Source organism: Salvelinus sp. IW2-2015, linkage group LG6.1 (genome assembly GCF_002910315.2).
Source record: "Salvelinus sp. IW2-2015 linkage group LG6.1, ASM291031v2, whole genome shotgun sequence".
Lineage (NCBI taxonomy): Eukaryota > Metazoa > Chordata > Actinopteri > Salmoniformes > Salmonidae > Salvelinus > Salvelinus sp. IW2-2015.
The window spans coordinates 20,294,167-20,321,506 of record NC_036845.1 but is presented as its reverse complement, the minus strand read 5'-3'; the positions used below and the strand labels follow the sequence as shown (position 1 = coordinate 20,321,506).

The following is a 27,340-nucleotide window of genomic DNA, read 5'->3' as shown; positions in this document are numbered from 1 at the left end:
TATCATAAGGTGAATGCACCAATTTGTAAGTCGCTCTGGATAAGAGCGTCTGCTAAATGACTTAAATGTAAATGTAGTACCAGCCAAAAGTTTGGACACACCTACTCATTCAAGGGTTTTTCTTTATTTGTACTATTTTCTACATTGTAAAATAATAGTGAAGACATCAAAACTTTTGAAATAACACATATGGAATCATGTAGTAACCAACAACAAAAAACGTTTTATTTTATATTTGAGATTATTCAAAGTAGCCACCCTTTCCCTTGATGACAGCTTTGCACACTCTTGGCATTCTTTTAACCAGCATCATGAGGTAGACACCTGGAATGTATTTCAATTAACAAGTTTGTCTTGTTAAAAAGTTAATTTGTAGGGCCTCCCGGGTGGCGCAGTGGTCTAGGGCACCACCAGAGACTCTGGGTTCGCGCCCAGGCTCTGTCGCAGCCGGCCGCGACCGGGAGGTCCGTGGGGCGACGCACAATTGGCCTAGCGTCGTCCGGGTTAGGGAGGGTTTGGCCGGTAGGGATATCCTTGTCTCATCGCGCACCAGCGACGCACCAGCGACTCCTGTGGCGGGCCAGGTCCACGGTGTTTCCTCCGACACATTGGTGCGGCTGGCTTCCGGGTTGGAGGCGCGCTGTGTTAAGAAGCAGTGCGGCTTGGTTGGGTTGTGTTTTGGAGGACGCATGGCTTTCGACCTTCGTCTCTCCCGAGCCCGTACGGGAGTTGTAGCGATGAGACAAGATAGTAATTACTAACAATTGGATACCACGAAATTGAGGAGAAAAGGGGGTAAAATTTAAATTAAATAAAAAGTTAATTTGTGGAATTTTTTTCCTTCCTAATGCGTTTGAGCCAATCAGTTGTGTTGTGACATGGTAGAGTTGGTATACAAAAGACAGCCCTACTTGGTAAAATACCAAGTCCATAGTATGGCAAGAACAGTTCAAATAAGCAAAGAGAAACGACAGTCCATCATTACTTTAAGACATTAACTAGTTAATCCATGAGAAGGTTAGTTAATCCAGAAAATTAAGAACTTTGAATGAATCTTCAAGTGCAGTTGCAAAAAGCGCTGTGATGAAGCTGGCTCTCATGAGGACCTCCACAGGAAAGGAAGACCCACAGTTACCTCTGCTGCAGAGGATAAGTTCATTGGAGTTACCAGCCTCAGAAGTTGCAGCCCAAATAAATGCTTCACAGAGTTCAAGTAGCAGACACATCCCAACATCAACTGTTCAGAGGAGACTGCGTGAAATCAGGCCTTCATGGTCAAATTGCTGCAAAGAAACCACTACTAAAGGACACCAATAAGAAGAAGAGACTTGCTTGGGCCAAGAAACACGAGCAATGGACATTAGACCGGTGAAAATCTAAATCTAATGATTTTTGGTTCAAACCGCCGTGTCTGTGAGATGCAGAGTAGGTGAACAAATGATCTCTGCATGTATGATTCCCACCTTGAAGCATGGAAGAGAAGGTGTGATGGTGCTTTGCTGGTGACACTGTCAGTGATTTATTTAGAATTCAAGGCACACATAACCAGCACGGTTACCACAGCATTCTGCAGCGATACGCCATCCCATCTCGTTTGCGCTTAGTGGGACTATCATTTGTTTTTCAACAGGACAATGACCCAACACACCTCCAGGCTGTGTAAGGGCTATTTGACCAACAAGGAGAGTGATGGAGTGCTGCATCAAATGACCTGGCCTCCACAATCACCCGACCTCAACCTAATTGAGATGGTTTGGGATGAGTTGGACCACAGAGTGAAGGAAAAGCCGCCAACAAGTACTCAGCATATGTGGGAACTCCTTCAAGACTGTTGGAAAAGCATTCCAGGTGAAGCTGGTTGAGAGAATGCCAAGAGTGTGCAAAACTGTCATCAAGGCAAAGGGTGGCTACATTGAAGAATATAAAATATAAAATTTGTTTAACACTTTTTTGGTTACTACATGATTCCATGTGTGTTATTTCATAGTTGTGTCGTCTTCACTATTATTCTACAATGTAGAAAATATTTTTTTAAATAAAGAAAAACCCTTGAATGAGTAGGTGTGTCCAAACTTTTGACTTGTACTGTAAGTTTGTACTATTTATCATGCTGCAAAACAGATTTATGAACATAAGTTTCTACCATTTATCATGGTGAGCAATGGCAAAGAGATCTCAAAAGTTTCTTCCATTTATCATACTGAGCTACATTCTGTGTTATCTGTACTGAACCACTTCTAAACATCTCAACAATATCAGATTCAAATAAGCCACAAATCTCCTCCCTGTCACTTACCTTGAAGAAGTCTGTCTTCTCTGCAATGTACTTCAGGATTCCCTGTGTGAGTGGTGGCCTGATCACCACAGCAACACGGCCCTGGCTAGGGCTCATGGACTGAGTGGAGTCTAGGTTGCCACCGGCGATGCTGCCCTCGGCGGTGACCATGGCGACGGACTGGGTGAGGCCCACCAGGTCCATGACCAGGGAGATGGCCACGCCCTGGACGCTGAAGTTACTGGCCAGGCAGCAGGCGTCCATCAGGGTCTGCAACCACACGGCAGGACACATCTGCTCGCTGTCTGCAGGAGAGAATAGAAACGATACTGTATTGAGAGAAGGGGAGAAGACATACAACAGTAAATAGCTGTGGTCCAGATGTGCTCATCTAACACAAAGGGGAGAGACCATATGTTTGAAATATGGAGAAGGGTATAGGATTATCATATCAAACTGAAATGTAGTTAAACGCTTCCCCAGCCATAGTGAAAATCTGTTCATCTGCACAGAGCCTGTACTGTAACTCAAACGTGGTCAGTCTGTCTGTCTGTCTTACCAGTCTGCTCCTTAGGCGGGGGCGTTGACTTGAGGTTGCCCTCGGCGATGTAGACAGGGAAGCTGGAACACTCCAGGAAGAGCTGGCAGGCAGCAGTAAAGGCCGCCAGACACTCTCTTTGCCCCGGGACCTCAACCACATCACGCCCGTTGTGCTGGGCACCGCCCTCTGGTTCCGCTCGCACCACATCGCTCCTCTCGCCCCCAGCTCCCTCTACCATCCCCGGGGTGATGTAAAGGGTGACCAGGCGGGATAGAAAGTGCTGGAAGTGCTCCAGGCAGCACTGCATGACGGGCTTGTCCTGCGGCTTGTTCTGGGAGGCTGGGAGGGAGCTGCTGCAGCCCACCTTGAGGGAAGGCAGAGCGGGTGCTGGTTCCTCAGAGGCCTGGTACTGGACAAAGTCTGTGAAGCCACTCTCGGAGAAGCGACTGCTGTTGGGGTTCTCCCCGTTCTCAAACACCTCGCCGCTGGGGAGCTCCAGAGTAGAGGGCAGGGGCTTAGGAGAGAGAACAGGAAGAAGAGAGGAGAAAGGAGAAGAGGTCAAACACAGACAGCAACAATACATATCAGGAGTGGAAACAAAAGTCGTCCATGTTAAACAAGCTGGAAACCAAAAACTGGACCCTCCAGTGAACAAATTGACTGTGTAACAACGGCAAGGTTGGTTCCTAATAATTCTAACGGGGCCTGTTTTAGGATTGTCAGTGGGGACAAAAGTGCATCAGGTCAAGAGAAGAGCGCAGGTCTCTCAGGAGACAAGGAGGGAGAGGATTTCTAAGCACAGACACTCCCTGACAGACCCCCCCCCCCCACCTTGGGCACCCACAGCACAGACAGGGAAGTGCACAGCTGTTGCCAACAAACTGAATGGACTCCTCTACTACACCCTACATACAACTCCCTCCCTGCATCATGCCAGCCAMCTTAGGACAGATCGACAGACAGCCCCACTCCCACATTGCCATGCCACAAGACAGCCCCAGGGCATTCCCAGCATGCAGTGCAGCAGGCTAAGGCTACACATTCTGGCGCCAGGACTCAGATGGCAAACTCCGTCCTGTAAATGTCCCCAGGAGGGTAGCTGGAGAACAGGAGGAAGGGAGAGGGGGGGGGGATGGATAGAGCGGAAGGGAGGGAAGGAAGCCTTCCACACCAATGGAGCAGACAGACCCAAGGGGAAACCATAGGGTAGGCTGATCCTCCTCGGAGAGAAAGAGGGGCTCAGCTGTTTGTTAGTTACCACTTGTGTGTGTCTCTATGTGCCCCCTTCCCCTGCACCTCTCCCATGCCTCTACCTCCAGCCTAGGATTCGGTCAGCTTTTAGTCAAGCCTTAATGAGCACTGAAACACTCTACCAGACCGCCAGGTAACAGACAGGGGGGGGGAGAAAGTAGACTGATCCCAGCTTCTAACACCTCTGTCTGGGGAGAGAGGGAGGGACAGCTACCCTCCAGTCCTGGAGCGGGGACCACCCAGCCAAATTGAGGGGGTAGAGGGGTGGGGGACAGCTCTGGGACCAGGGGACACCATGAGGGCCTTGGATGGTTGTTTATGTTTTTGAGGGCGAGGGAAGCAGGCCAAACTGCAGTCTCTGCTAGGTCAACAACAGAGGAGCCCTGCTCTGATGATTTTATTTGGCAGGAAGTGAAAGAAGTGACATTCGTGAACTATCAAAGGTAGTCAGTCATCAGCTTGGAACTAAAAGATGGACAAAGTTTGAATTTTCATAGTGAGAATCAATGAACGTGGGTGTGTAGGGGGATGTATGTTTGCTTTTGAACGTAATTTGGTTCCATTTCATCTCCGCTGGACAAAGACAAAAGGCAAAAACGATTTAACCTTCGCATGGATTTCACATACTGTTCAGAGATAAAAAAGGAACCGTGTTCTTTTATGATCAACCAAACGCTCAGAGACAATATGCTAAAGCAAACTGTGTTAAGGCAGGGAAAGAACTAGGATGACAACAGGATGCTTTCAGACTTGGCAGAGGTCATGATTGAAGCTCATTCATCACCACCAAAAGCTTTACCGGATCAAATGGAACTGGGTTAAAAGCGTAAGTCAGGATAGACAGTTGGTTATGTCATGAAAAGGTAGCCTATAGATTATCCTTATTACCTGGGAAATGTCTGCACAAAATATTGATTAATCATAAATCTAAGCATCTATTTTACATACATTTTACATATGCATACAATGATTTAAAAAAACCTCACACATAAATAAACAACAAAAGCTATAGAATATGCTCTGGCTGTAACAACCAAAGTTAATCTAACTCCTATAGGTGTCCCGGACTGGGGCACCATCTCAGTCCTTCTTACCCGTTTCTCCTCCTTAGCAGCGACTGTGGAGGCGAGGGGGCCCGTGGGCAGGGACAGCCCCAGGGGGGGCTGCACCTTGCTGAGGATCTTGGAGCAGAGGCGCAGGCAGTGGGTGAGCTCCCCAAGGCCCAGGGCCGGGAGGTGAGAGGTCAGGGCAGACACCATGCGCAGCAGCAGCTGGGGAAGGTGCTCCGTCTGGATCTCTATGTAGGTCTCCTGAAGGGAGGAGGAAGAGGAGGGTGAGAGGGCTCTGGAGAACAGGGGAGTCGCCACTCGCCTGGTGACTGGAGATGGAAATTAGATGCCTAGATTCATCTGGTACAATGCATCACATCACCCGATTTGTGTTTTAACTATAAATAGACCCTGTCAAATAAACCCAATAGAATAAAAAGGCAGCATCAAGCATATCTGAGAAAGTTATTTTTGGAGCTTGATGTAATTAAAATCCAATTCCGAATCTATATTAGTTATTTATTATAATTAGTTATCAGTACAACGCTGTGTTTAGCCTCTCGATTCTTAAAAAAAAAGTCTACACATTAGAGAAATAATCTGTGGTTGTTTTGGACCCAGTACCGCGTCCAACGAGTTGGGGGGTACCCCCACCCCAAGGAGGGAAAGGGGGATACCTAGTCAGTTGTATAACTGAATGCAAAAAAACTCAAATGTGTCTGAATACTTATGTCAATGAGATATATCTCTGTATTTCATTTTCAATAAATGTGCAACACATTCTATGAACATGTTTTCACTTTGTCATTATGGGGTATTGTGAGTAAATGGGTGAGAGGAAAAAAGTTGATTTAATCCATTTTGAATTCAGGCTGTAAACAACAAAATGTGGAATAAGTCAAGGGGTATGAATACTTTCTGAAGGCATTGTACATCATTCCATCAAGACAAAAAATGAAGGCAAGGCAAAAAACTGTTACACTTCTTTCTTTCTTTGTTTGCCTGCTGCATCTCGGGCTCTGTAGTAGTCACGCTGTTTCTCTTTATCAGAACCCAACCGTTCTTACCTTTCTAACAGTACTAAGCATGTGCTTGTAGGACTTAAAATGTTGAAACTTTAAATGTATAGTGCCTTCAGTAAGCATTCACACCCCTTTTTCCCCCACATTTCATTGTGTTACAGCCTGCATTGAGATTGTGTCACTGGCTAGGACTAGGGAGGTCTTTTTGTTAATCAAAATAAATGGAATGTGGCTAAGCACAGGCAAAATCCAAGAGGAAAGCCTGGTTCGGTCTGCTTTTAGAAATGTTTACAAATTAGTTAAAAATTAAAAGCTGAAATGTCTTGAGTCAATAAGTATTCAACCCTCTTGTTATGGCAAGCTTAAATACATTTAGGAGAAAAAATATGCTTAACAAGTCACATAAGGACATAATGGACTCACCGTGTGCAATAAGTGTTTTAACATGCTTTTTAAACGACTACCCCATCTCTGTACAATTATCACACAATTCTCTAAGGTCCCTCAGTCCAGCAGTGAATTTCATGCACAGATTTAACCACTAAGACCAGGGAGGTTTTCCAATGGTTTGCCCAGAAAGACACCTATTGGTGATGGGTTAAAAAAAAAAAAATTGACATTCGAATATCCCTTTGAGAATTATTCATTTAACACTCACTACAAAGATACAGGTGCTCTTCCCAAATCAGTTGCCAGAGGGGAAGGAAAACCCTCAGGGATATTACCATGAGGCTAATGGTGATTTTAAAACAGTTACAGAGTTTAATGGCTGTGACAGGAGATCACGGAGTGCGGCTCTAACACGAACATAAATCCAAAATACTAAAGCTTGTACAAAACGTAAATATTCCAAAGCATGCATCCTGTTTTCAATAAGGCACTAGTAATACTGCAAGAAATGAACTTTTTGTCCTGAATACAAAGCGTCATGTTGAGGCAAATCCAACAAAACCCATCACCGAATACCACTTTTCGTATTTTCAAGCATGGTAGCGGCTGCATCATGTTATGGACTAGTGAGTTTCTGGGGGGGGATAAAAAATAAACAGAACATAGCTAGGCACAGGCAAAATCCTTGAGGAAAACCTTGTTCAGTCTGCTTTCCAACGGACACTGGAAGACAAATTCACCTTTCAGCAGGACAATAACCTAAAACACAAGGCCAAATATACAATGGAGTTGCTGACCAAGACGACATTGAATGTTCCTGAGAGGCCTAGTTACAGTTTTGACTTAAATCTGCTAGAAGATCTATGGCAAGACTTGAAAATGGCTGTCTAGCAATGATCAACAACCAAGTTGACAGAGCTTGAAGAATTTTTGAAAGAATACGGTGCAAATATTGTACAATACAGTTGTGCAAAGCTTACCCAGAAAGACACACAGATATAGTCGCAGCCAAAGGTGATTCTAACATGTATTGACTCAGGGGATCTAATCAAGATATATTATTGTTTTATTTTCCATTTAAAAAATGGATTCGACTTTGACATGAGTATTTTGTGTTGATCGTTGACAAAAGAATTACAACCAAATCAAAAAGTCAAGGGCTGAGAATACTTTCTGAAAGCATTGTATTTTATGAGGGTAGTACACAATATTACGCGTTGTTTTAGAAAAAGACATCAGAGGCCATCAAAGTTTAAGAGGTTAGACCTTTTGAAAAATATAACCACCCACTAAAATATTTAATCATGAGCAGGCTTCCTCAAATCATTGTCATCTTACATTGTACCTTTTCCTTGAATGTTGTAATGGACATGTTCTTTACAAATGACATAGAAAACAATAATGCTAAAAGAAAACAGAACAATGGGCAAATGAAGAATAAACAAACGTGAAATGTTCAAAAAGCCACTTCTTAAAATATGTGAGCAATGGGAGCATATTATTCTGTGCATGCAGGACAATGACACACTAGGCTGAAATGTCATTTTCACAACATCCCCCCCCAAACTATGAATATATATACAGTATATTCCCACAAAAAAATCGCTAATCTATTGGACTAGGTAGAAATTCCACCATATTCCAAATAATACAGGCCTATTTCACTCACTCTGTAGTACAATAACCATATTCAAAACCAGAAAAATAACAGAAATTAAAAATTGGCTTTAGGAATGTTGCTGGGACGTTGCTAGAATGTTATCCAAGCCATAGTAAACCGGGCAGGCGGGATGAAGGGTGAAGAAGCAGGAGACAGCAGTACTTTACCTGGCAGATTACCCTCATGCTTCTAGTAGGCTTCAAGGAGAGAGAGCAGATAGATTGAACAGACAGGAGCAAGCAGAGCATAGGCCAGAGGACACTTTGTATGTAGAACATACCCACGCACAGAAACATCTGCACGCACGCACACCTGCGCACGGCCGCAAGCAATCACACACAGACACAGACAGTAATACAGGTGTCAGGGGCTTTCCAACCTACTCTGAAGGGAAATGAAGAGAAGCATTCTCTCTACTAGAAGATGCAATGACAATAAAGAAGACAGGCAGGTCTACAACCTGTTAATGCATTGCACGCACGCACGCACACACACACACACATAAAAAGACAGCACACACCATAAGGGATTGCCATGAGCACTCACATTCAGAAACTGAGACTTATAATTAGGAAATATTCTGATATTTCAATGGCTGTTGTTCTGTTTTGAGAGACTAAAGTATGAGTGTGAAAGGAAGGCGGGGTGAGAAGTGTGTTTGTGTGTGTCTCACCAAGGACACAATGTCCAGTAGGAAGTCCACCAGCTGACAGAACTCCACCAATGAGAGCCCTGAGGACTCTGTGCTCCCAGCATTCCCTGGTCCATTCTTTGCCTTCCTGCAAGATGGACAGAGTGACCCGTTTACATCAAACTCAGCTCTCCCATTTACAAACACAAAACAGGATGGTGTTCATCCCGCAAACAAAAAAAACCGGAGTAAAACTTGTCCAATAAGAAATGCTTCACTTTATTGTCTGTTGCAAAACATTTTGCTACGGTGTGGCCTAATGAACACCGACTCGGGTTCTATCTCGCCATCTTACCACGTCAGCATACACACATGGAGCAGCACATACACACAGACCTGCAGCAGTCCTCCAACCAGCGAGCGATGTAGTCCCACATGTAGTACGGCTCAAAAGAGTTGAAGAGGAGATTGGCCGTTTTGATAAGCTCTGCAGTTTTCTTGTTCTCCCGCAGTTTGCTGAGGGAAACGATCAATGCGACCCTTAGCTTACAATAGTTATTAAAGCTTTGGCTTTTTTCATGTGTTTAGTGTTACACACACACACACACACACACACACAAGCTGGCCAACCTGCTGAGATGAGCATGGTCCTTGCTGAACGGGTGGTGGTTCTGCAGGTCCAGCTCTGCTCGGCACTGTGTGTGTAATGTCCTGAACACCTCGATCAGCACGTCCTCCAGGATGGCTGGTCCTGGAACACACAGGATTACAAATCAGTCACTGATCATGTCCATTTACAAATGTATCTGGAAGAGTCACAGGGAAAGAGGGTCATTAGGCACCAAATGGAAGGAAATGGACTGAAACGGGGAGGGACTACCTGGATTTGTCCAATAAGAAGTGCTAATTTTAGTTGTCCGCTGTGAAATGTTTTGTTATGATGTTCCCTACTGAACACAGCCCAGTAGTGATATGTGGGTCACTATGATCAAAATGTTCTGTGTGTTCTATTCAGTGTGTAACAGTGACATGAATGATATGTATTGCATTGATCTGATGGGTGTAGTAATATACCGTACCGAGTTCAGGTTTGTCCAGCAGYCTGATGAGAATGCGGAAAGGCTTGAGGTCATGCATCAGGACGCTCTCCTCCTCCCCGCCTCGGGCCTTCCCTTGCAGGATCCCCACCATTGCCTGCACACACACAGTCAAAACTTCTGGATCAAACCGCATTCAAAAAACACAGAACGATGAAAGCAACTCCAGAGACAGGCGGCAGAACATGGACTCAGCTGGTTAGCTATCTAGTTTCTGGTTGGGATTACATTTTTGGGTTAGGGCCTGGGGACATTCTCCAAGGCAAGTCTTATTTTTGTCCTTCAGTGTGTGCGTGTGTTTTTCACGCCTCGTCTAACACAGAAGCGGATGGGTCCGGGGAACAGACGGTCCCTGCAGTATTCCCGTTTCCCAGCAGGAGGAGACCCAACAAGTGTCCATGAACAGATGGCAGATGAACAAATTAAAGCCCTGGTCTGTCTGTCCCAACCCCTGGAGTAACAGGACACATCACATGTAGGCCCCTGCCGTCATAAGGGCCAATGCTGTTGGAGCGTGACACTGCATTACAAGGGGGAATAGTGTGTGAGTGTGTGATCGTTGCCCAGGCATGGAGCAGAGTTTGGGAGAGCTTCAAAGGGAAGGCCCCTGGGATTAGGAGGGGTGTGGAAGTAGGGGGCTACAGGCAAACCCCTAAGGGTGTGTGTGTGTGTAGGGGGGGGGGGGGGTAGTTTAGAGATTAAAAGGGGGCACAGAGGGGGAGCAGTAGGGGTCTGAATTTCACCTGATGAAAAATGTAAGGCATTTAACTTGCCCCCTTTCAGACAACCCACTCAAACTTTGAGGTCTTTGAAAATAATAATTTAAGCACATAACTTTGGAACAGTTTGTCTTGTAAGTGTGTGTTAGCAATCTGTATTTAAAGGCTAATCAAATGCACATTAAACAGCTTGTCTTGTTTTTGTACCCATGTTTTTTTTTTATAGAAGGCCATAAAGCACCTGTGTGTGTGTGTGTGTGTGTGTGTGTGTGTGTGTGTGTGTGTGTGTGTGTGTGTGTGTGTGTGTGTGTGTGTGTGGTCTCTTATACACATCTAGATGTGTATAAGAGACAGGTGTACAAGTCGTACCTGGACCAGCATGTCCTTGGAGTAGGTATTGAAATAGTGGGTAGCGTGGTCCTCAGGGTTGCTCTGTCGAGAGCTGCGAGGGCCTGTCCTCACACCATTGTTGTCAAAGCCTAGGAGCAGAGTACACACACACACACACAATATGACGAAAGACAAGGGAGAAGAGGGTGGGGTGAGATTGAGTTACCAGTCATTTAGCAAACAAACAAGCTTTTCTGAGTGTAAAAACATGAGCCCTGCTCAGCCAAGCAGACACTTACCAGCATTTTTGATCCACAGCGAGTAAGACGCAAATAAGACAAAACAAAGTAGGGAAATAAGCACTGGGATATATGACTACAAGACATGTTACTGCACAAGACATATGGCCAGATGATCATTCCAACAGGCAAAGTCCAACAGCTGAACTATACGAAGTTGTACAGAACGCATGCAGTGGTATGTATGTGTGCGTGTGCTTGTTTGTGCCTGTGTACCGGGGTTTCCATTATGAAAATGTGGCGCTGGACATTTGACCGGCAGCACTTTCATTAACCGGAAATATACTGGACCAATATGCATTGGGTGCATGACCTGATTAGGGCTTCCACCCACGGTGATCTTGCATGACATAAATCGCATTTTGACTGCCCTTGACCAGCACAAAAACATCCTGTGGCGTTCTGCTTTTAGCATCGAATAGCCCCCGCGATATGCAACTTTTCAGGGAAGTCAGGAACCAATATACTCAGTCAGTTAGGAAAGCTAAGGCTAGCTTTTTCAAACAGAAATTTGCTTCCGGTAGCACTAATTCCAAAACGTTTAGGGACACTCTAAAGTCCATGGAGAATAAGAGCACCTCCTCCCAGTTGCCCACTGCACTGAGGATAGGAAACACTGTCACCACCAATAAATCTACGATAATCGATAATTGCAATAAGCATTTGTCCACTGCTGGCCATGCTTTCCACCTGGCTACCCCTACCCTGGCCAGCAACTTGCCCAACCCCCCCAATCTGGTTTCCGAGCTGGTCATGGGTGCACCTCAGCCACGGTTAAGGTCCTAAACGATATCATAACCGCAATCGATAAAAGACAGTACTGTGCAGCCGTCTTCATCGACCTGGCCAAGGCTTCCGACTCTGTCAATCACCGCATTCTTATCGGATGACTCAATAGCCTTGGCTTCTCAAATGACTGCCTCACCTGGTTCACCAACTACTTCTCAGACAGAGTTCAGTGTGTCAAATTGGAGGGCCTGTTGTCCGGATCTCTAGCGGACTCCTATGGGGGTGCCACAGGGTTCAATTCTCGGGCCGACTCTTTTCTCTGTATATATCAATGATGGCGCTCTTGCTGCTAGTGATTCTCTGATCCACCTCTACGCAGACGACACCATTCTGGACACTGTGTTAACAAACCTCCAAACGAGCTTCAACGCTATAAAACACTCATTCCATGGCCTCCAACTGCTTTTAAATGCTAGTAAAACTAAGTGCATGCTCCTCAACCAATTGCTGCAAGGCACCCTCCTGCCCGACTAGCATCACTACTCTGGACGGTTCTGACCTAGAATATGTGGACAACTACAAATACCTAGGTGTCTGGTTAGACTGTAAACTCTCCTTCCAGACTCACATTAAGCATCTCCAATCCAAAATAAATCTAGAATCGGCTTCCTATTTCGCAACAAAGCCTCCTTCACTCATGCCGCCAAACATACCGATCCTTGACTTCGGCGATGTCATCTACAAAATAACCCCCAACACTCTACTCAGCAAACTGTATGTAGTCTATCACAGTGCCATCCGTTTTGTCACCAAAGCCCCATATACTACCCACCACTGCGACATGTATGCTCTCGTTGCCTCGCCCTCACTACATATCCGTCGCCAAACCCACTGGCTCCAGGTCATCTATAAGTCTTTGCAAGGTAAAGTCCCGCCTTATTTCAGCTCACTGGTCACCATAGCAACAGGCACCTGTAGCACAGGCTCCAGCAGGTACATTTCACTGGTCATCCCCAAAGGCAACACCTCCTTTGGCCGCCTTTCCTTACAGTTCCCTGCTGCCAATGACTGGAACAAATTGCAAAAGTCACTGAAGCTGGAGACTTATATCTCCCTCACTAACTTTAAGCATCAGCTGTCAGAGCAGCTTGCACCTATACACAGCCATCTGTAAATAGCCCATCCAACTACCTCATCCACATATTGTTATATATTTTTTTTCTCCTTTGCACCCCAGTATCTCTACTTGCACATCATCTTCTGCACATCTATCACTCCAGTGTGAATGCTAAATTGTAGTTATTTCGCCACTATGGCCTATTTATTGCCTTACCTCCCTTACACACTGTATATAGATTTTTCTTTTTCGATTGTGTTATTGACTATACGTTTGTTTGTCCCGTGTGTAACTCTGTTGTTTGTGTCGCACTGCTTTGCTTTATCTTGGCCAGGTCGCAGTTGAAAATGAGAACTTGTTCTCAACTGGCCTACCTGGTTAAATAAAGGTGAAATAAATAAAATTAAAATAACATGCAAGACGAGGATGCAACAACGTTCTTACCAAATTCTGATGTGCACTTTGAAGATGTTAGAATAACTGTCCATATTTACTGTTCCTCGGCCAACAAGACGAGCGAGTGACGAACAGCAAAATCACTAGCCTATGTCAATCTACTATCCCCCATAGTAGAACAGTTGACCTATTCTATTGGTCATCTTGTCGTTCTGTGCGAGAAAGAAATAACCTATTCCAAACAGACTCTGGGACTGTTGTGGGACGATAGATCCTAAATTCATACAACCAGTAGGCCTAGGCTACGTAAAAAAAAAAAAAAAAGTTCAAAAGCAACGATTCAATGATTATTTCTTCACATTATAAGCGCAGCATTGCGCACAAGGCAGTAGGTTAGGCGTGAATGTTCGTTCCATGACGCAATTAGTGGGAAAACACAGTTGTCGAAAGCTCAACGCACATTCTAGTGGTTCCATGTGACAGGGAGATCTACCTTTGGCTACTGGACAACGAAAGAAAGTTGAAAATACCTGCTTTTTCCATGACAGACTAACCAGGTGAATGCTATGATTCCTTATTGATGTTGCTTGTTAAATCCACTTCAAATCAGTGTCGATGAAGGGGAGGCGGCAGGTTAAAGAAGGATTTTAAAGCCTTGAGACACAGATTGTGTGTGTGCCATTCAGAGGGTGAATGGGGCAAGACAAAAGATTGAAGTGCCTTTGAACAGGGTATGGTGGAAGGCGCCAGGCGCACCGGTTTGGGTCAAGAACTGCAACAACGCTGGGTTTTTCACACTCAACAGTTTCCTGCGTGTATCAAGAATGGTCCACTAGCCAAACGACATCCAGCCAACTTGACACAACTCATTGCAAATTGGTGTGACACACTAATGAGGCCTGCCTTCCATTGCCTATGCCTTTGCTGTTTGAGATGCAGCAGCTACCGCACTGTCTGACAGATTCTCCACTAAAAGGCTCTGTATCTGTATGCTGTACGCATGTGATGAATAGGATACATAACAAATATACGTGTACACATGCCAATTTAATTCCACTAAATTATGCAAATTAACGTATAGACCAATAAGCCTGACCAGTGAAATGTATTTACATAGACTGGTATTTCCATCATTGAATAGGCTAAAAAGCATTATTTCACAATATATATATTTTTTCTTCTCCTGGACAATTGGCCGGCGTCAATTTTATTCATCGGAGTTTCAACCAAAAAATTGTCTGCCAAAAGCCAGCTATTACCGGCTAACGGAAACCATTGCGTGTGCGTGAGTGTGTCTTTTACCCAGCAGCCAGGCGTATAGTCTGCGGTTGAGTGACATGTCCCTCCTCAGAACCACGTGCAGCGCTGCAGAGAGGATCCGAATCATGTCTGGACTGGTGGCCTGGAACAGCAACAGACACAACAAAAATAAGGAAATAATAGCAGAGGTCAGATGAGTTCTGACTTAGAAGAAAGGATGCCGTAATTTGGGCTGTTTGGGCTCTGAGGCACATTGTGCTTCGATGATTGAATGGAGAGGTGAACGGCCAAACAAGCATCCACTGAGTCACGGCATGCTCTCTCTCCCTCGAACTGGATGTCGAATAGCCTCATCATCAAGAACGGCCAGTTCCCAAAAGTGCTGTGACTGCTGTCTTGTGTGCTGAGCAGTGCTGACAGAGTTGCGCAGATCTGTCCTTACCTGACTCATGTGAAATGGGAAGCAGAAGAGGATCAGGTCCAGGGTGCTCCTCTGGACCAGAACACTGGAGTCCTGCACCGATGTGCTGACTGCCTCCACCTGCAGGGTGCGACACAACACACAGGGTTAAATCAAGCCCCATTTACATCTATCTAATGTACTGCAAATAAATGAGTGAATATGTAGAATTTCAGAACAACAAGACTAGGTTGACTCCTATTGCATTTTCTGCTTGTTCTTGTTCCTCAGGAAAGAATTAGGGCCAAAAGTTCTTTCTGTTTTTATTATTAGGAAAAACTCCTGGCCCTACTCAATACAAGTTCACATTACTTAATTTCTTAGTCTGCATCATGAATACACTACTAATGATTTCTACATGTTCCACAAACACAGGCACTTCAAGCTCTACTTGGTGTGTGTGTGTGTGTGTGTGTGTGTGTGTGTGTGTGTGTGTGTGTGTGTGTGTAACTTGGGGGGTTGGGATAAAGGAAAAAGATAAGGGTGTCTGAAAACGATCCATCTTTTCGTGTACCATGAGCTCGATGTCGCTGCCCATGACGTAGAGCTGGTCCTCCATAGAGAGTTTGCGGTTGAGGTGCAGCAGAACAAAAGTGACCCCGGGCAGACGCACGGCGGGGCTGGTCAGGATGCTGCCCCACAGAGCACTGTAGAAGGCCGACTGCTCCACCGCCGCAGCCACCTTCTCCAGCAACGTGTTGGTCCTGGAGAGGATTGCATTGAATTTAAATAAATTAATTTGGGTTGCATACATTGACAAGACAATTGAATCGCAGATGATTGAATTGTTACTACGGTTGATTCTGACTGAATATATATATTATTATTTTTGTTCTAGTAATTAGCAATTCACTCCATTCAATGACATCCATTTCTCTTCTCCGGCCTTCCATCTCTTACCTATCATAGTATTCAGAGCCCTCCTCCAGGCCCGGTAGTACTCCAGTCAGCAGCCCCTGCAGGCCAGGTTTGAGGGTCTTTCCCAGGGGCAGGTAGTAGGTCTCATACAGGCCCAGCAGCACCGGCTTCACAGACATAGCAGCATTGGAGAGTAGAGGGAACAGCCCAGAGCTGAAACAGAAAGCAAGGGACAGGTTTTAGGCGGTGGGGTAATAGAGTAAAGGGGAAATTATAGGGTTGATAGGTCAACTGAAGAAAAATAACTATTGAACAAAATCCACATGCATTATTTTTATTCTCTTACTAATTCAAAGGAGATGGATTGAGGGTAAGGCCCTGCGATAGACTAGCGTTCTGTTCAGGGGGTGTATTTGTACTTTAAGCTGCCTCACGCTAAAAAAACAGGAGAAACAGGCTCCTGCCCTATGGACCATTCTGGCTTGGACAAGGCTTATTTACTTACTTTGCTCATTCAAATTCAGTTTATGACATGTTTGCCAGTTACAATAAAGCTACTGTACTTCTCTACTACTACTACTGTCCTGAACAAGTGTTGACATCCCGTAGCCTAGTCGGTACCTGTAGAGGAAGAGGTCTTTGGCCAGCCTCTTGGGCCCTATGATCTTGAAGATGATCTCGTAGGTCTCCAGGGCCTTGCGGTGCACCCCGCTGGGCAGAGCTGGGTGGAGGCATTGAGCCAGACGCTTGCCTATCGTCAGCTTCTTGGGCACCACCTGGTACTTGGCATTGCTTTGCAATACCTGAGAAACAGATTCAAACATCAGACGTGGGGTACCAGTGGCCAATCTACATCTTTCCATAATAGTGTCGAGTTAAAAAATATATATATGCATTTAGCGCATTAGAGACTATGCAGATCTGGTTTTAATTGCTGACGTGGTCATTGTGTATCCATTCCAAACTAAAATGTACATATGTGAAATATCCAAACACGTAAATGTTTGTGGTCGTTACCTTGTTGAGTTTGCCCAGTGCAGAGATGAGGTCTGCCCATTCGCTAGAGTACTCAAAGTTCTTGAGGGCCTTGTCCACCGCCGCCACATAATTCCTGTACTTGGAGTCACTGAGCAGCTCCACTTCCTCTGCATTCATCCTCCTGGGTGGTTATTCTGCTACTTGCCAACACCAGGCTCACATACACACATCACACCTGGAGTGAATGAGTAAGGGGGGGATATCGTTACTCTGAGTCATAGTGAGTGATTAAACAGAACTTTACATATGGAAGCATTAGTCTCAAACTACATGTGTCCTTAATGTGCAGGCCAGTGCCAGTCAATCTGTCAGAATGAGAGTTACAGAGGAGAAGCACATGGGTTGATGATGGTGCACAGATGGAGCTGGTTATTGACCAGTTATGTAGAAATGACAAATGTTTATTAGGAGCAAAGTCTGACAGATTACAAGAATTTGATAAGGTTAATGTTGGTATGTGAAGATAGTGCTAAATCATTGGTGTCTTCTTCCAGACATGTCTTAGTGAAACAGATGCCTTAGGGATGGGAGAGGTAGATAGATGTGCTTCAACAGACAATATAGAAGTCAAGTGAACAAAGAGAGCTGAACAGAGAGATGTACATGAGAGGGTTGGGTTCCAACTACAATCAAATCGCATTTTATTTGTCACACACTTCGTAGACAACAGGTGTAGACTAACAGTGAAATGCTTAGTTCCAACAAAGCAGAGTTAAAGATAAAACAAATAATAATAATATATAAATAGTGGCACAGTGAACAGCAAATAAAAATGATGAGTAAAAATAACATGCCTATATAGGGAGTACAAATACAATGTCATCCTTTCACCAAAAACTGATTTTTCATGGAATTTTTATCCAAGGCAGAAACCTAAACTCCTCCCACCTGGTAATCAAGGAAGGGACAGACCTGCGTGGTACAGTACATGCATCACATGACAGCCCTGCCCATTGCCTCACAATAAAATGTGTTCTTGGTGAGGTGGGCGACACAGGAAACTAAATGACAGCCCTGGTCTTTGTTGTTGCAGCTATATGGATCTGTAGCTAGTTGTCAAGAGTTGAAATATTTGGCAAGAGACAGCCTAATTGTATAACGACACACCAACTAGACATACTGACAAGAACAATATGACATGCACATTTTAAAACGCATGATCAAACTAGCTAGCAAGTCACCTATTTAAAAAGATGGATACCAAAAAAATATTAATTTCTAAAACTAACAACGTTAAACACTTATCAAGGCATCTGACTTAACTCGCAACCAAACATGAATGACATCACCTATCGTCATAAGTAATACGTGGTCAACAATACCGAAACCTGCCCTCCATGTAAATGTGCTAACTTGCTAACTCGGTCAAGGCAGGGCTACAACACCCAGGTGGCTACAATAGTACCAAGTAGCTTAGATGTAACGTTACAGCCTGACTAACTCCCGATGTTGTGTCCCAAAACTAGCATAGCAACGACTGTCTGTTATTTATCGGCCGCGACAGTCGACGATAAATGCTTACCGTTAGAAGGATATTTGTAAACCACTGTCACTAAATTATGTCTCCCGCTTGACGAATTAAAAAACAATTCTGCCTTCGCTAATTGGCTCAGTGCGAATGTATCCTTGATAGCTATGTCCGTATTATTGATGATGTTGTTGCTGCCGGGCCCCCGGCGTCGACTCGGTTAAACCGTGTCACTTGTCATGTAAGCATACAACGCTCACGGGTTAAATAATAAGTGTATCCTACATATTTTAAGATAGAGATGCCTTTGATTGAAAAACAAACCAACATCAAAACCACACCTGCCCTACGTTCAGGTTCACAAAGCCAAACAATCCCGTTTACAGTTGTCCCAGACTGCATTGCAGATTGCGGCACGTCTACTTCATTTGTCCGACTGCAATCACTCTTTGCGGTAGAAATGTTCCGGCTCGTGTTGATAACTAGTGAAATATATGCCATAGTCTTCTCTGTTTTACATTGATACGCGAATGAGTTTTTACGGCTACAAATTACTTTAATTCGCCATACTGACAATCAGATGTACGAAGCCATTTCGCTTTGGACTCCGTTATCTCTGTTAGAGCAAAAAGTAAACTGCACGTGTCTTCGTTGTTAAATAAGGTTAGCCAGCTAGCTATTGCGAGCAATAGAAGAAAAAGAAACACACCATGGGCGAAAATGCCAAAGGAGCTGGAGTGTTTCTCGAACTAAGGAAGCGGTTGCAAAGTGGTCTTCTTGTTCTCTGGTAATTATTTGCGAAATAGTTAGCTACCACTAGCTAGGTGTCTAGTCTTAGCTAATGTCGGCTAGCAGGACAGGGTAGAGGGTGCGTTCCTGCGGTGAACAAACTGCGCAGAACAGACGCACAGAAAAGTATTTAACATCTGAAGGACCACACACTTGTGACACTTAGCCTACATTTATAACATCAACTCCGAGCCCTACAGCAGGGACTTAACCATGACCTGAATGATTTTTGCGCTGCTTGCAATGGTGTAAAACAATTGTACTACTGTTAGTCAACTGAATGCACCGCTTAGTTCAAAGAGTCGTGGTTACGTATAACTCCCGAAGTCATCCAACCCTTATAGTCAGGGGTGTAGTGCTGCTGGTTCGTAGCGTCGCTCCGCCACTTCTCGTGATGGTGAAATGTCTCGCAAGATAATATTCTACATGACAAACCGAATATAATAGCAGAGATAATGTCCGGCTCCTGTTATACCAAAAACACCTCGTAATTTTTTAAATGTCAGTTTTAAGATGATTGTGCTGAAGTTGTTGCATTTTTGTTCTAATGCTGTGGCTGTGTTTAGTAACTCCATCTGCTAGAAAATTCGATGAAATAGTAGTTAGGCCGGTTAGTCATCCTAGAAGATCGAAATGCATATTCCCATGAAACGGATTGGGATTAAATGGTTGGCATGCATGCATTTAACATGTAAAACGTGAAGGATTATCATTCACGAACGAACAGTGATGATGGCCTAATTTATATTAATTGGTGTTTTAGGATTTATAAAATAGAGCATTTTCCTTAAGCCACTTACATACTGTGATTGCCTACGCCGTATAATCGTGTAATTTGGACGATACATTATATGTATATTCAAAAATTATTTTTATACAATAGGCTTCATGTCGGTTCCAACTTTCATTCAGAAAGACGTAACACAAAATTGTGCTCCGTTAGGCAACCTAAAATATTGCACTACACCACTGTCTATAATAAATGTAAAGCAATTGCCGTATGTGGTCAATTGATAATACCAGCACCGTTTTGATTGCGACAGCGTCATTGCGCTGTTTTGAGACACGCATGGGAACTCCTCTTGATAAATCAGTCAATGAACCATTTTTGTTTTCACTGAATCTCCGATTGGATATTTAGTTACAATTAGGCTGGGAAATATTAGCAAAATTGATGTGAGTGCTGACGATCTTTAGTCTAGCAAATGAAAGCGATTCAGATATTCTCTGCACACACCTTAGGCCTATAGCCTACCTGTTGAGCTTCGCTGATGTTTATGCATCTATTGGGCCAACATGTTCTCATGGATGTAATGCTATATTTTGACACCAGGTGGTGTTGTGGAGTAGGAAATTAACATTTTCATTAACTTAAAAAAGAATAATATCAAAATAAATGGGCCATTCCAGCTGTGGCAGTGAGTCAGACTTAACATGGACTTGAGTCCATAAAACATTGACATGAGTCATAATGTTTTGTTTTAATAGGGCTCTGCTGCTTTTCCACTATAACAAAAGCAGCATTAGGGCCCTATTCAGACTTGAGATAGGTTGACATAAATTGGAGGGGGGAAAATGTTGGCTTAAATCCATGTTTTATGGACCTAAGTCCATGTTAAGTCTACTTATTTGAAACTGCCCTAATGAATCTTTCCATCTCTGAAAATAACTGTACACTCTTCTCACTCTTCTGGCTCCCAAGTGGAACAGTGGTCTAAGGCACTGCATCTCAGTGCTTGAGGCGTCACTACAGACACCCTGGTTTGAATCCAGGCTGTATCACAACCGGCCGTAATTGGGAGTCCCATAGGGCGGCACACAGTTTGCCTAGCGTCGTCCGGGTTTGGCCAGTGTATGTCGTGATTGTAAATAAGAATTTGTTCTTAACTGACCCTGCCTAGTTAAATAAAAATAAAAAAAAACAATCAACAACCTTTGCATAGGTAATTACAACCGAGTGAATCCTCCACTCGGTTGGAAGCGAGAGAATTCAACGCAGCCGACCCAAGTTGTGATTTTAAAAGCGGTCTTCGCTGGGTAATGTTTTTCTCCCTGGGGGACAGCACTTGTGTCAAGCATGGACAGAGATGCGTTGCATGGCCAGTGAAAATAATTGCATCGAACCCAGAGATTGAGCAGAGGGCAACATATCTTCCGTGCATGAGTGCATCAGGGCTGTCACTGCAAGAGAGAAAAAAATTCTGTGTTAGCCAAACATTGTACATGCACTTTCCCCTACACACCATTCTTTTTTTCTTCCTTTGTCTTTCTCACACACACACACACACACACACACACACACACACACACACACACACACACAATATATCTCTTTATTTCTCTCTCCCTCTATCTCTTCAGTTGGCCTACAGCTGTTTTCCTTTGCCCTTCTTCCATCAGAGGGCATCCTCTCTCTCTGCAGATTTTCCTCTAACTCATTAGACCTCTACTTTGAGCTGAGACAGCAACAGGCAGGAGGTAGAGGGGGATAAGGACAAGTTGGAAGGTTATGATAAATGACTTTAGTACTGTCTCACACACACACATCTACCATTCACTTGTTTGTCATCCACTTGTCAAGGAACGCAGTCTCATTTGTGTCTCGGCCATTGCGCAGAGGCCTGCCATTATGCTGAATCATTAATCCAATTGTATATGTTTTTTTACCAGGTTTACCTGTCCTTATCAAAATATGACATGTTGCTTAACACCGTGTCTGCCTGTCTGTCCCTCAGGAGAGATGTGGCGAAGAGCTATGCAGAGGTGAGGGTTACAGGAGGAGATTCGTCCCTCCACGTCCGGACTCCTCGGGGCCTGCTAATCGTGGAGCTGCCAGCAGGGGTCAGCCTCGTGGAGGGCTCCTGCAGGGAGGCACCTGAAAGAGGAGACGAGATCCACTTCAGAATGCGCCTCAAAGTGGACCAGCACACAGATGACACGGGTAATGGTGAGGCTAGCTGTATGGACACACTCAAAAAGAAATGTGTGCACACACACACACACAACAAACAGAGACAGAATTACTCCCATGTAAATGTTTGTTTCTCACATATAATAGCCTAATTACCATCTCCACTTCAGGTAAGACAGAACAGTATCAGTAGATCATTTCTTATTTATGGCTGATTTATATAATATATTCTCATCTGGCTTGAGTCAGTTACTCTGTGGCTTTGAAGCGTTCCCTCAAACAGACAGTGGAGGAGTCCTCCTGTGTGCTCTCTGTAGCCTGATCAGCCCACACAGTACTGATCTATAAAGGACTGAGTCATGAGCTCAGTAATTGGCCCGTCATGTCTGGTGCCTAAAACTACACCCACTGACAGATATACAGACAATGTGAATCTTTGACCTGAATCAGCTGCAACCTGATTTTCGTGGAGTAATACTCTACCATCTTCCCTGAGAAAGAACTGAGTGCATGTTTTGGTGCTACTGTTCAGGGAACGGAAAACAGAACTAGAGTCTCTCCTTGGTTCAGGTAGTCAGTCTGTTTTCTTCCGTTTGGTGTCAAATGAATACATCCCAGGTTTACTTTGTCTCACTCATCAGGTCTTGCTTATATTAACTGTAGAGTCACTGCACTGACCTGGGAACCGGAGGAGATTCCCCCCCCCCATGTTTCTCTCCCAGAGAGAACAGGGCCCATATCCACAAAGATATCTGATCTAAGGGGGAAAATTCAATAAACACTGGGATGGTGGCGGACTGGCGGAGGTGAAAGCAGCTTGGAAGAAAGCTGGCAATGAATCTGTTTTTGAGCACTCCTTCTCTGAAATGCTTTGTGGATATGGGCCCAGACCCCTAATACCCCAGGCCTTCATCTCTCTGTCCGCGTTCACTCTGTGTGTTTTTATGGTGTGAGGGAGTAATTTAGCGCCCCACCCAACGGCCTCTCTCCAGCTGAGAGGGAGCCGGCCCGGCCGACACGACACGAGGACAGCTGGGGTGGTATTCACTGACGAATCTAATCAAAAACAGATTGATTGGCAGCTTTCTTCCAAGCTTCTTTCACCACCGCCAGTCCGCCGCCACCCCGGTGTTTATCGACTTTTGCTCCGTCTCTAGGTGAAGCTCTTCTCCGCCGATAGAGTTGTTCATGTGCTCTGTGGCTACTCTCTCCTAACAGAGGCCCCGGGGAGTGTGTTGGAGAGGCTGCAGGTCGGAGAGAGTTATTGCTTCCACTGCCAGTCCTGTGGGACCAGGGTGCTGGAGGAGAGGTGAGATGACCACAGGGAGGAAGTTGGTTCATTTACGTCCTCCCATCAGACACAGGAAGTGGGTGCCGCTCATAGTAGTGGAGAAGATGGGTTCGGTGAGGGAGATGGATGGCTGTTTTGAGCTAGAGGCCAATGCTGTGCTCTGTCTCATCTCCCAATGTCATGTTGACATTGGATAGGTGGATACATGCACGCCCACACACACACCTGCCAAAACTTAGTGAATACATACGTTTGTGACATTGTCATGGAAAATGGGTAGAACTGGATTGTTGCCCAGCTTTCCCTGTTAATGCAAATATCTTTTTGATTGATTCATGCAAATAGGTTTTTGATTGACGTTATCGATTCATTTCGTCACAGTACAAATAGTCTCCGTTGTATAGTAATGTCATTGATTTTCCTCAGGGTGTTCAAGCGAGTGCTCCCTCTCCCCAACGGCAACTGGAGCTCCCTGGTGGATGACTGGTGCTGCCATCCTGACCCCTTTGCCAACCTGAAGCTGCTGCCCCGAGCGGAGGACTGTTTCCTGGGCGACACGCACCTCCTTGTGCCCCGGGATAGAGGCTGTGAGGAGACTCTCACCCAGGAGCTCAGCCCCATCACCAACAAAATGGCCGATGGTCAAAATCAGGACACACCGGTGAGAGGAGGCAAGGGAGGAAGGAACCTCTGTGGCAGAAGGTCAATGCCATTTTCGCCTTGATCATCACGTTGACGTTCGTTAGATACGTCATTTAGGATTTGGGCGTTTCACCTCGCTCTCACTCTCTCCCTGATGTGCTGTATACTTACTGAAAAGTAAAGCTAAAACATTGGTCATTTTCAAAAGTTCCCCTCATGTTTGTAGGGAAGTGTACTGTAGTTACATCAGCCGTGTATGTGCTTCAGGCTCCTTGTTAGTGTGAGACTATCTGTATACCCACATCCCACTGGGCCTGAGACTGGCAGGAGGAGATGGACACACTCTACTTCACTAGCAGCAGCAGCTAGCAGCACTCCCTTTTTTAGAGAGGAAACTTGAGGAGGCGGGCAGACAGGCAGCACATCAACACACATCGTGAGCCACTTTAACCCGAGCCTACAGCCAGGCCTGGTGTTTGAAGCCAAGCTTTTTTTTTTCTCTCTCTGCCTCTCTCTCTCTCTCCCCATCACTATCTGGGGTGGGATTGATTTCACTCTCCGTCTATTAGTCACTATCTGTGGCTCAGCCTGGGCCTTTTAGTGTGGCTGTGGTTGAGTGGATGGGAAGTGGAAAGAGGGACGAGGAGAAGAATTATGCCTGCCCATTGCTCTCTCCTCTTTTTAGGTTGTTTGATTGTGGTTATCGATTCCCGTTTTGGAGGAACTTAAATTAGAACTGTGTGTTCTTGTCTTTTTAGCTTTATTGTGTGTTTTTCTGTTCTTTTTGTAGAAACCCAACCGCAGGCGTACACTTGTCTCCTGTAAGAGCTGTACAGCCGGCCTGGGAGAGGCTGTGGCACCAGGTACACAACAGTCTTTATAGAATAGATACTGTATATGGTCCATTTTTTTCAACAGGAATTGATTGATTTGCTGTCATAATACCCAACGTCATATAGACACAAACACACACTGGTTGGGAGCAGCACGGCGTCTGCCTTAGAGCGGCACTACCGGAGCAATTATAGGGCTTAACTTCCTTGCTCAAGGGCACAAAGGCAGTGAATGGCATGAGACCAGCAGCCCTTTGTTTGCCAGTTCAATTCCCACGTGTGTCATCTACCCCGGGACTTGAACCCATAAGGAAGTTGCATTGCATTAGAAAAGACACCCAGGTCAGGTTCTGTCTGCGTGAGGGTTGGCTCAATAGTAACAGTTTCTGTAAATGTTGCAGGGACCTTGAAACTCTACATCACAGAGGTGACAGTGAGACCCAGTGTGGGAGACGGCCAGTTCGATACCTCTCTAGACAGGTAACTATGCTGCTGCCTCTTGGACCGGCGCATATTGCTGTAACATCTGTGGATACTCACCATCATACGGATACTCCGCTTCTCAAAGTGCAAATCAATGTAAATCTATAGTTTTTCCATTATGCAGATGGCAATATATTACCTTTTGCTACTACAATGCCAGTGAGCGACGTAGAATATTATTTTAGACACGGCTAGGTAGAATTCTTATCGAGGGTCAACCATGCCCTACTCGTCCACAGGTCACTGTTCCTGGAACAGACGGTAGCTGCCAGACTGGTGGAGCTGTCCTCCTCCCAGAGCATGTTTCGTTTCTCTATCCAGGCCTCAGATGGAAAAGCCTTCATATTGGTAAGAGTGTGTGTGTGGGTCTGTGTGTGTGGGTGTGTGTTGGGTGTGTGGTGTGTGTGGGGTGTGTGTGTGGTGGTGTGTGTGTGTGTGTGTTGTGTGTGTGTGTGTGTGTGTGTGTGTGTGTGTGTTGTTGCGTGTGTGTGTGTGGTGTGTGTGAGCTTGAAATATGTGAGACGGACGTGTGTGCATTGGTGAAATGTGCGTGTGGCTTAACAAGAGAGTGTGAAGTGTTAATAACTTCTCTGATCCTCAGCTCTGGCTCCTGAACAGCGACTCCCTCATTGCCTCGTCCTCTGCCACTCCGTCATCGGCTGTCAGGAGTGATGCGTCACTCTCCCGGCCACCGCCAGTGTTCTGAGCATCTCAACACCCACTAAGGCTGGCAGCGCCGTCAAAGTCTGCTATCTCCCCGTTTCCCTCTGCCAGCACACACCAGGAAGTAGACACCTACATACCCATTTCTTGCTGCATTTCTGATAGAGTATGATTTATTTTTTCTAGTTGGGGGCTTTCAGTGCAGTTGTTCAGGATATTTGATTATAACGCGATGTACTATTGTATTATTTTTATTAAAAAATAGTGTTTTGCAACTGAGAACAGAAAGATCACGGAGAATTGGTGGTTCTCCGTGTCCTCCATGCTGAGTTCCCCGCAGGATTCTTCACTGCTTTATGATTTCCTTCTCCTCTCCCTCTTCACCTTAGTCTTGTTTTGCTTCTATAATGTGACAGCCCCTCCACAGACTGGCAGCAGAGCTGTAATGAACCAAACTTGGATGAAAGGAGAGGACTCCCTCTGCACACACTACAGTTCAGTGAGCTCAGCACACCACTGCTGTGACTCGTGTAGATGGAAATGCCTGCTGTTTAAGTGTGACACTAGCTCAGGTATTCAAATCTGGACGTTTTCTCGAAGCTAGTTCCACTGCTGTTTTTCATTTCATTCATTCTTCCCGTCTAATCAGGACTGATTAGACTGCGGACACCAGTGGGTTAGAATTAAATTATTAGGTAAAACGAAGAGCCTGCAGTACTACTGGAACTCCAGCTGGGATTTGAATAGCACAAATTACCCTACGCCAAGGCTCTCCAACCGTGCCTTCCGAGAGCTACTTCCAGTAGGTTTTCGCTCCAACCCTAATCTAGCGCACGGGTTGATAATTAGCTGGGTGATAGCTAAAATCGGTTAGTTACAACTGGGTGGAGCGAAAACCTACAGGCGAGCTCTCCCAGCAAACGGGTGGAAGCCCTGACCGACACGAGCGTTAAACCCGGATCGCTCCTCCAAGCATTTGGATAAAACACGTGCTGTGTGACAGCAGCTTGTTATGAATGGGGAATGTGAAGAGAAACATCGTTCTCTCTAGGCCTACATACTGTCACATACGCGACATCATCCCTGACTCTGTTTTAATTCAGTCACCGTGTAGTCACGGAGCACCGTCTGTCTTGTT

General features: G+C 45.1%; 2 protein-coding genes across 3 annotated transcripts in view; one reads left to right on the top strand and one right to left on the bottom strand.

The window, feature by feature from the left end:
* Window positions 1-18,976, bottom strand: part of dop1a (DOP1 leucine zipper like protein A) — a 42,134-nt gene extending 23,158 nt beyond the window's left edge. Inside the window, exons 1-16 of the mRNA XM_070443837.1 lie at window positions 18,645-18,976; window positions 17,102-17,297; window positions 16,706-16,887; window positions 16,127-16,297; window positions 15,741-15,930; window positions 15,209-15,307; window positions 14,809-14,908; window positions 11,005-11,114; window positions 9,899-10,013; window positions 9,450-9,570; window positions 9,216-9,335; window positions 8,862-8,967; window positions 8,356-8,385; window positions 5,162-5,377; window positions 2,835-3,330; window positions 2,297-2,604 (exon numbers count right to left, since the gene is read on the bottom strand). Of these exons, the coding sequence (XP_070299938.1) occupies window positions 2,297-2,604; window positions 2,835-3,330; window positions 5,162-5,377; window positions 8,356-8,385; window positions 8,862-8,967; window positions 9,216-9,335; window positions 9,450-9,570; window positions 9,899-10,013; window positions 11,005-11,114; window positions 14,809-14,908; window positions 15,209-15,307; window positions 15,741-15,930; window positions 16,127-16,297; window positions 16,706-16,887; window positions 17,102-17,239 (2,502 nt within the window). The 5' untranslated portion in view covers window positions 17,240-17,297; window positions 18,645-18,976. The remainder of the gene's footprint in view (window positions 1-2,296; window positions 2,605-2,834; window positions 3,331-5,161; window positions 5,378-8,355; window positions 8,386-8,861; window positions 8,968-9,215; window positions 9,336-9,449; window positions 9,571-9,898; window positions 10,014-11,004; window positions 11,115-14,808; window positions 14,909-15,208; window positions 15,308-15,740; window positions 15,931-16,126; window positions 16,298-16,705; window positions 16,888-17,101; window positions 17,298-18,644) is intronic.
* A 317-nt stretch (window positions 18,977-19,293) lies between these two features.
* Window positions 19,294-26,322, top strand: LOC111965288 (E3 ubiquitin-protein ligase E3D-like). 2 transcript variants are annotated; one of them, XM_023989371.2, is made up of 8 exons: window positions 19,294-19,377; window positions 22,115-22,320; window positions 23,509-23,599; window positions 24,008-24,242; window positions 25,014-25,086; window positions 25,458-25,536; window positions 25,779-25,887; window positions 26,141-26,322. In XM_023989371.2, the coding sequence occupies exons 1-8, from the start codon at window positions 19,301-19,303 to the stop codon at window positions 26,243-26,245; spliced, it is 975 nt and encodes a 324-aa protein (XP_023845139.1). In that variant the 5' UTR covers window positions 19,294-19,300; the 3' UTR covers window positions 26,246-26,322. The 2 variants fall into 2 exon arrangements, with proteins under 2 accessions (XP_023845139.1, XP_070300165.1); XM_070444064.1 differs by having other exon boundaries at window positions 22,115-22,326.
* Window positions 26,323-27,340: the final 1,018 nt, after the last annotated feature.

Excerpts from the sequence above, each read along its gene's own strand:
- LOC111965288 (XM_070444064.1), top strand. The coding sequence starts at position 19,301 with ATGGGCGAAAATGCCAAAGGAGCTGGAGTGTTTCTCGAACTAAGGAAG. Across the intron at positions 25,537-25,778 it reads TTCGATACCTCTCTAGACAG|GTCACTGTTCCTGGAACAGA; the intron begins GTAACTATGCTG and ends ACTCGTCCACAG. Across the intron at positions 25,888-26,140 it reads ATGGAAAAGCCTTCATATTG|CTCTGGCTCCTGAACAGCGA; the intron begins GTAAGAGTGTGT and ends TCTGATCCTCAG.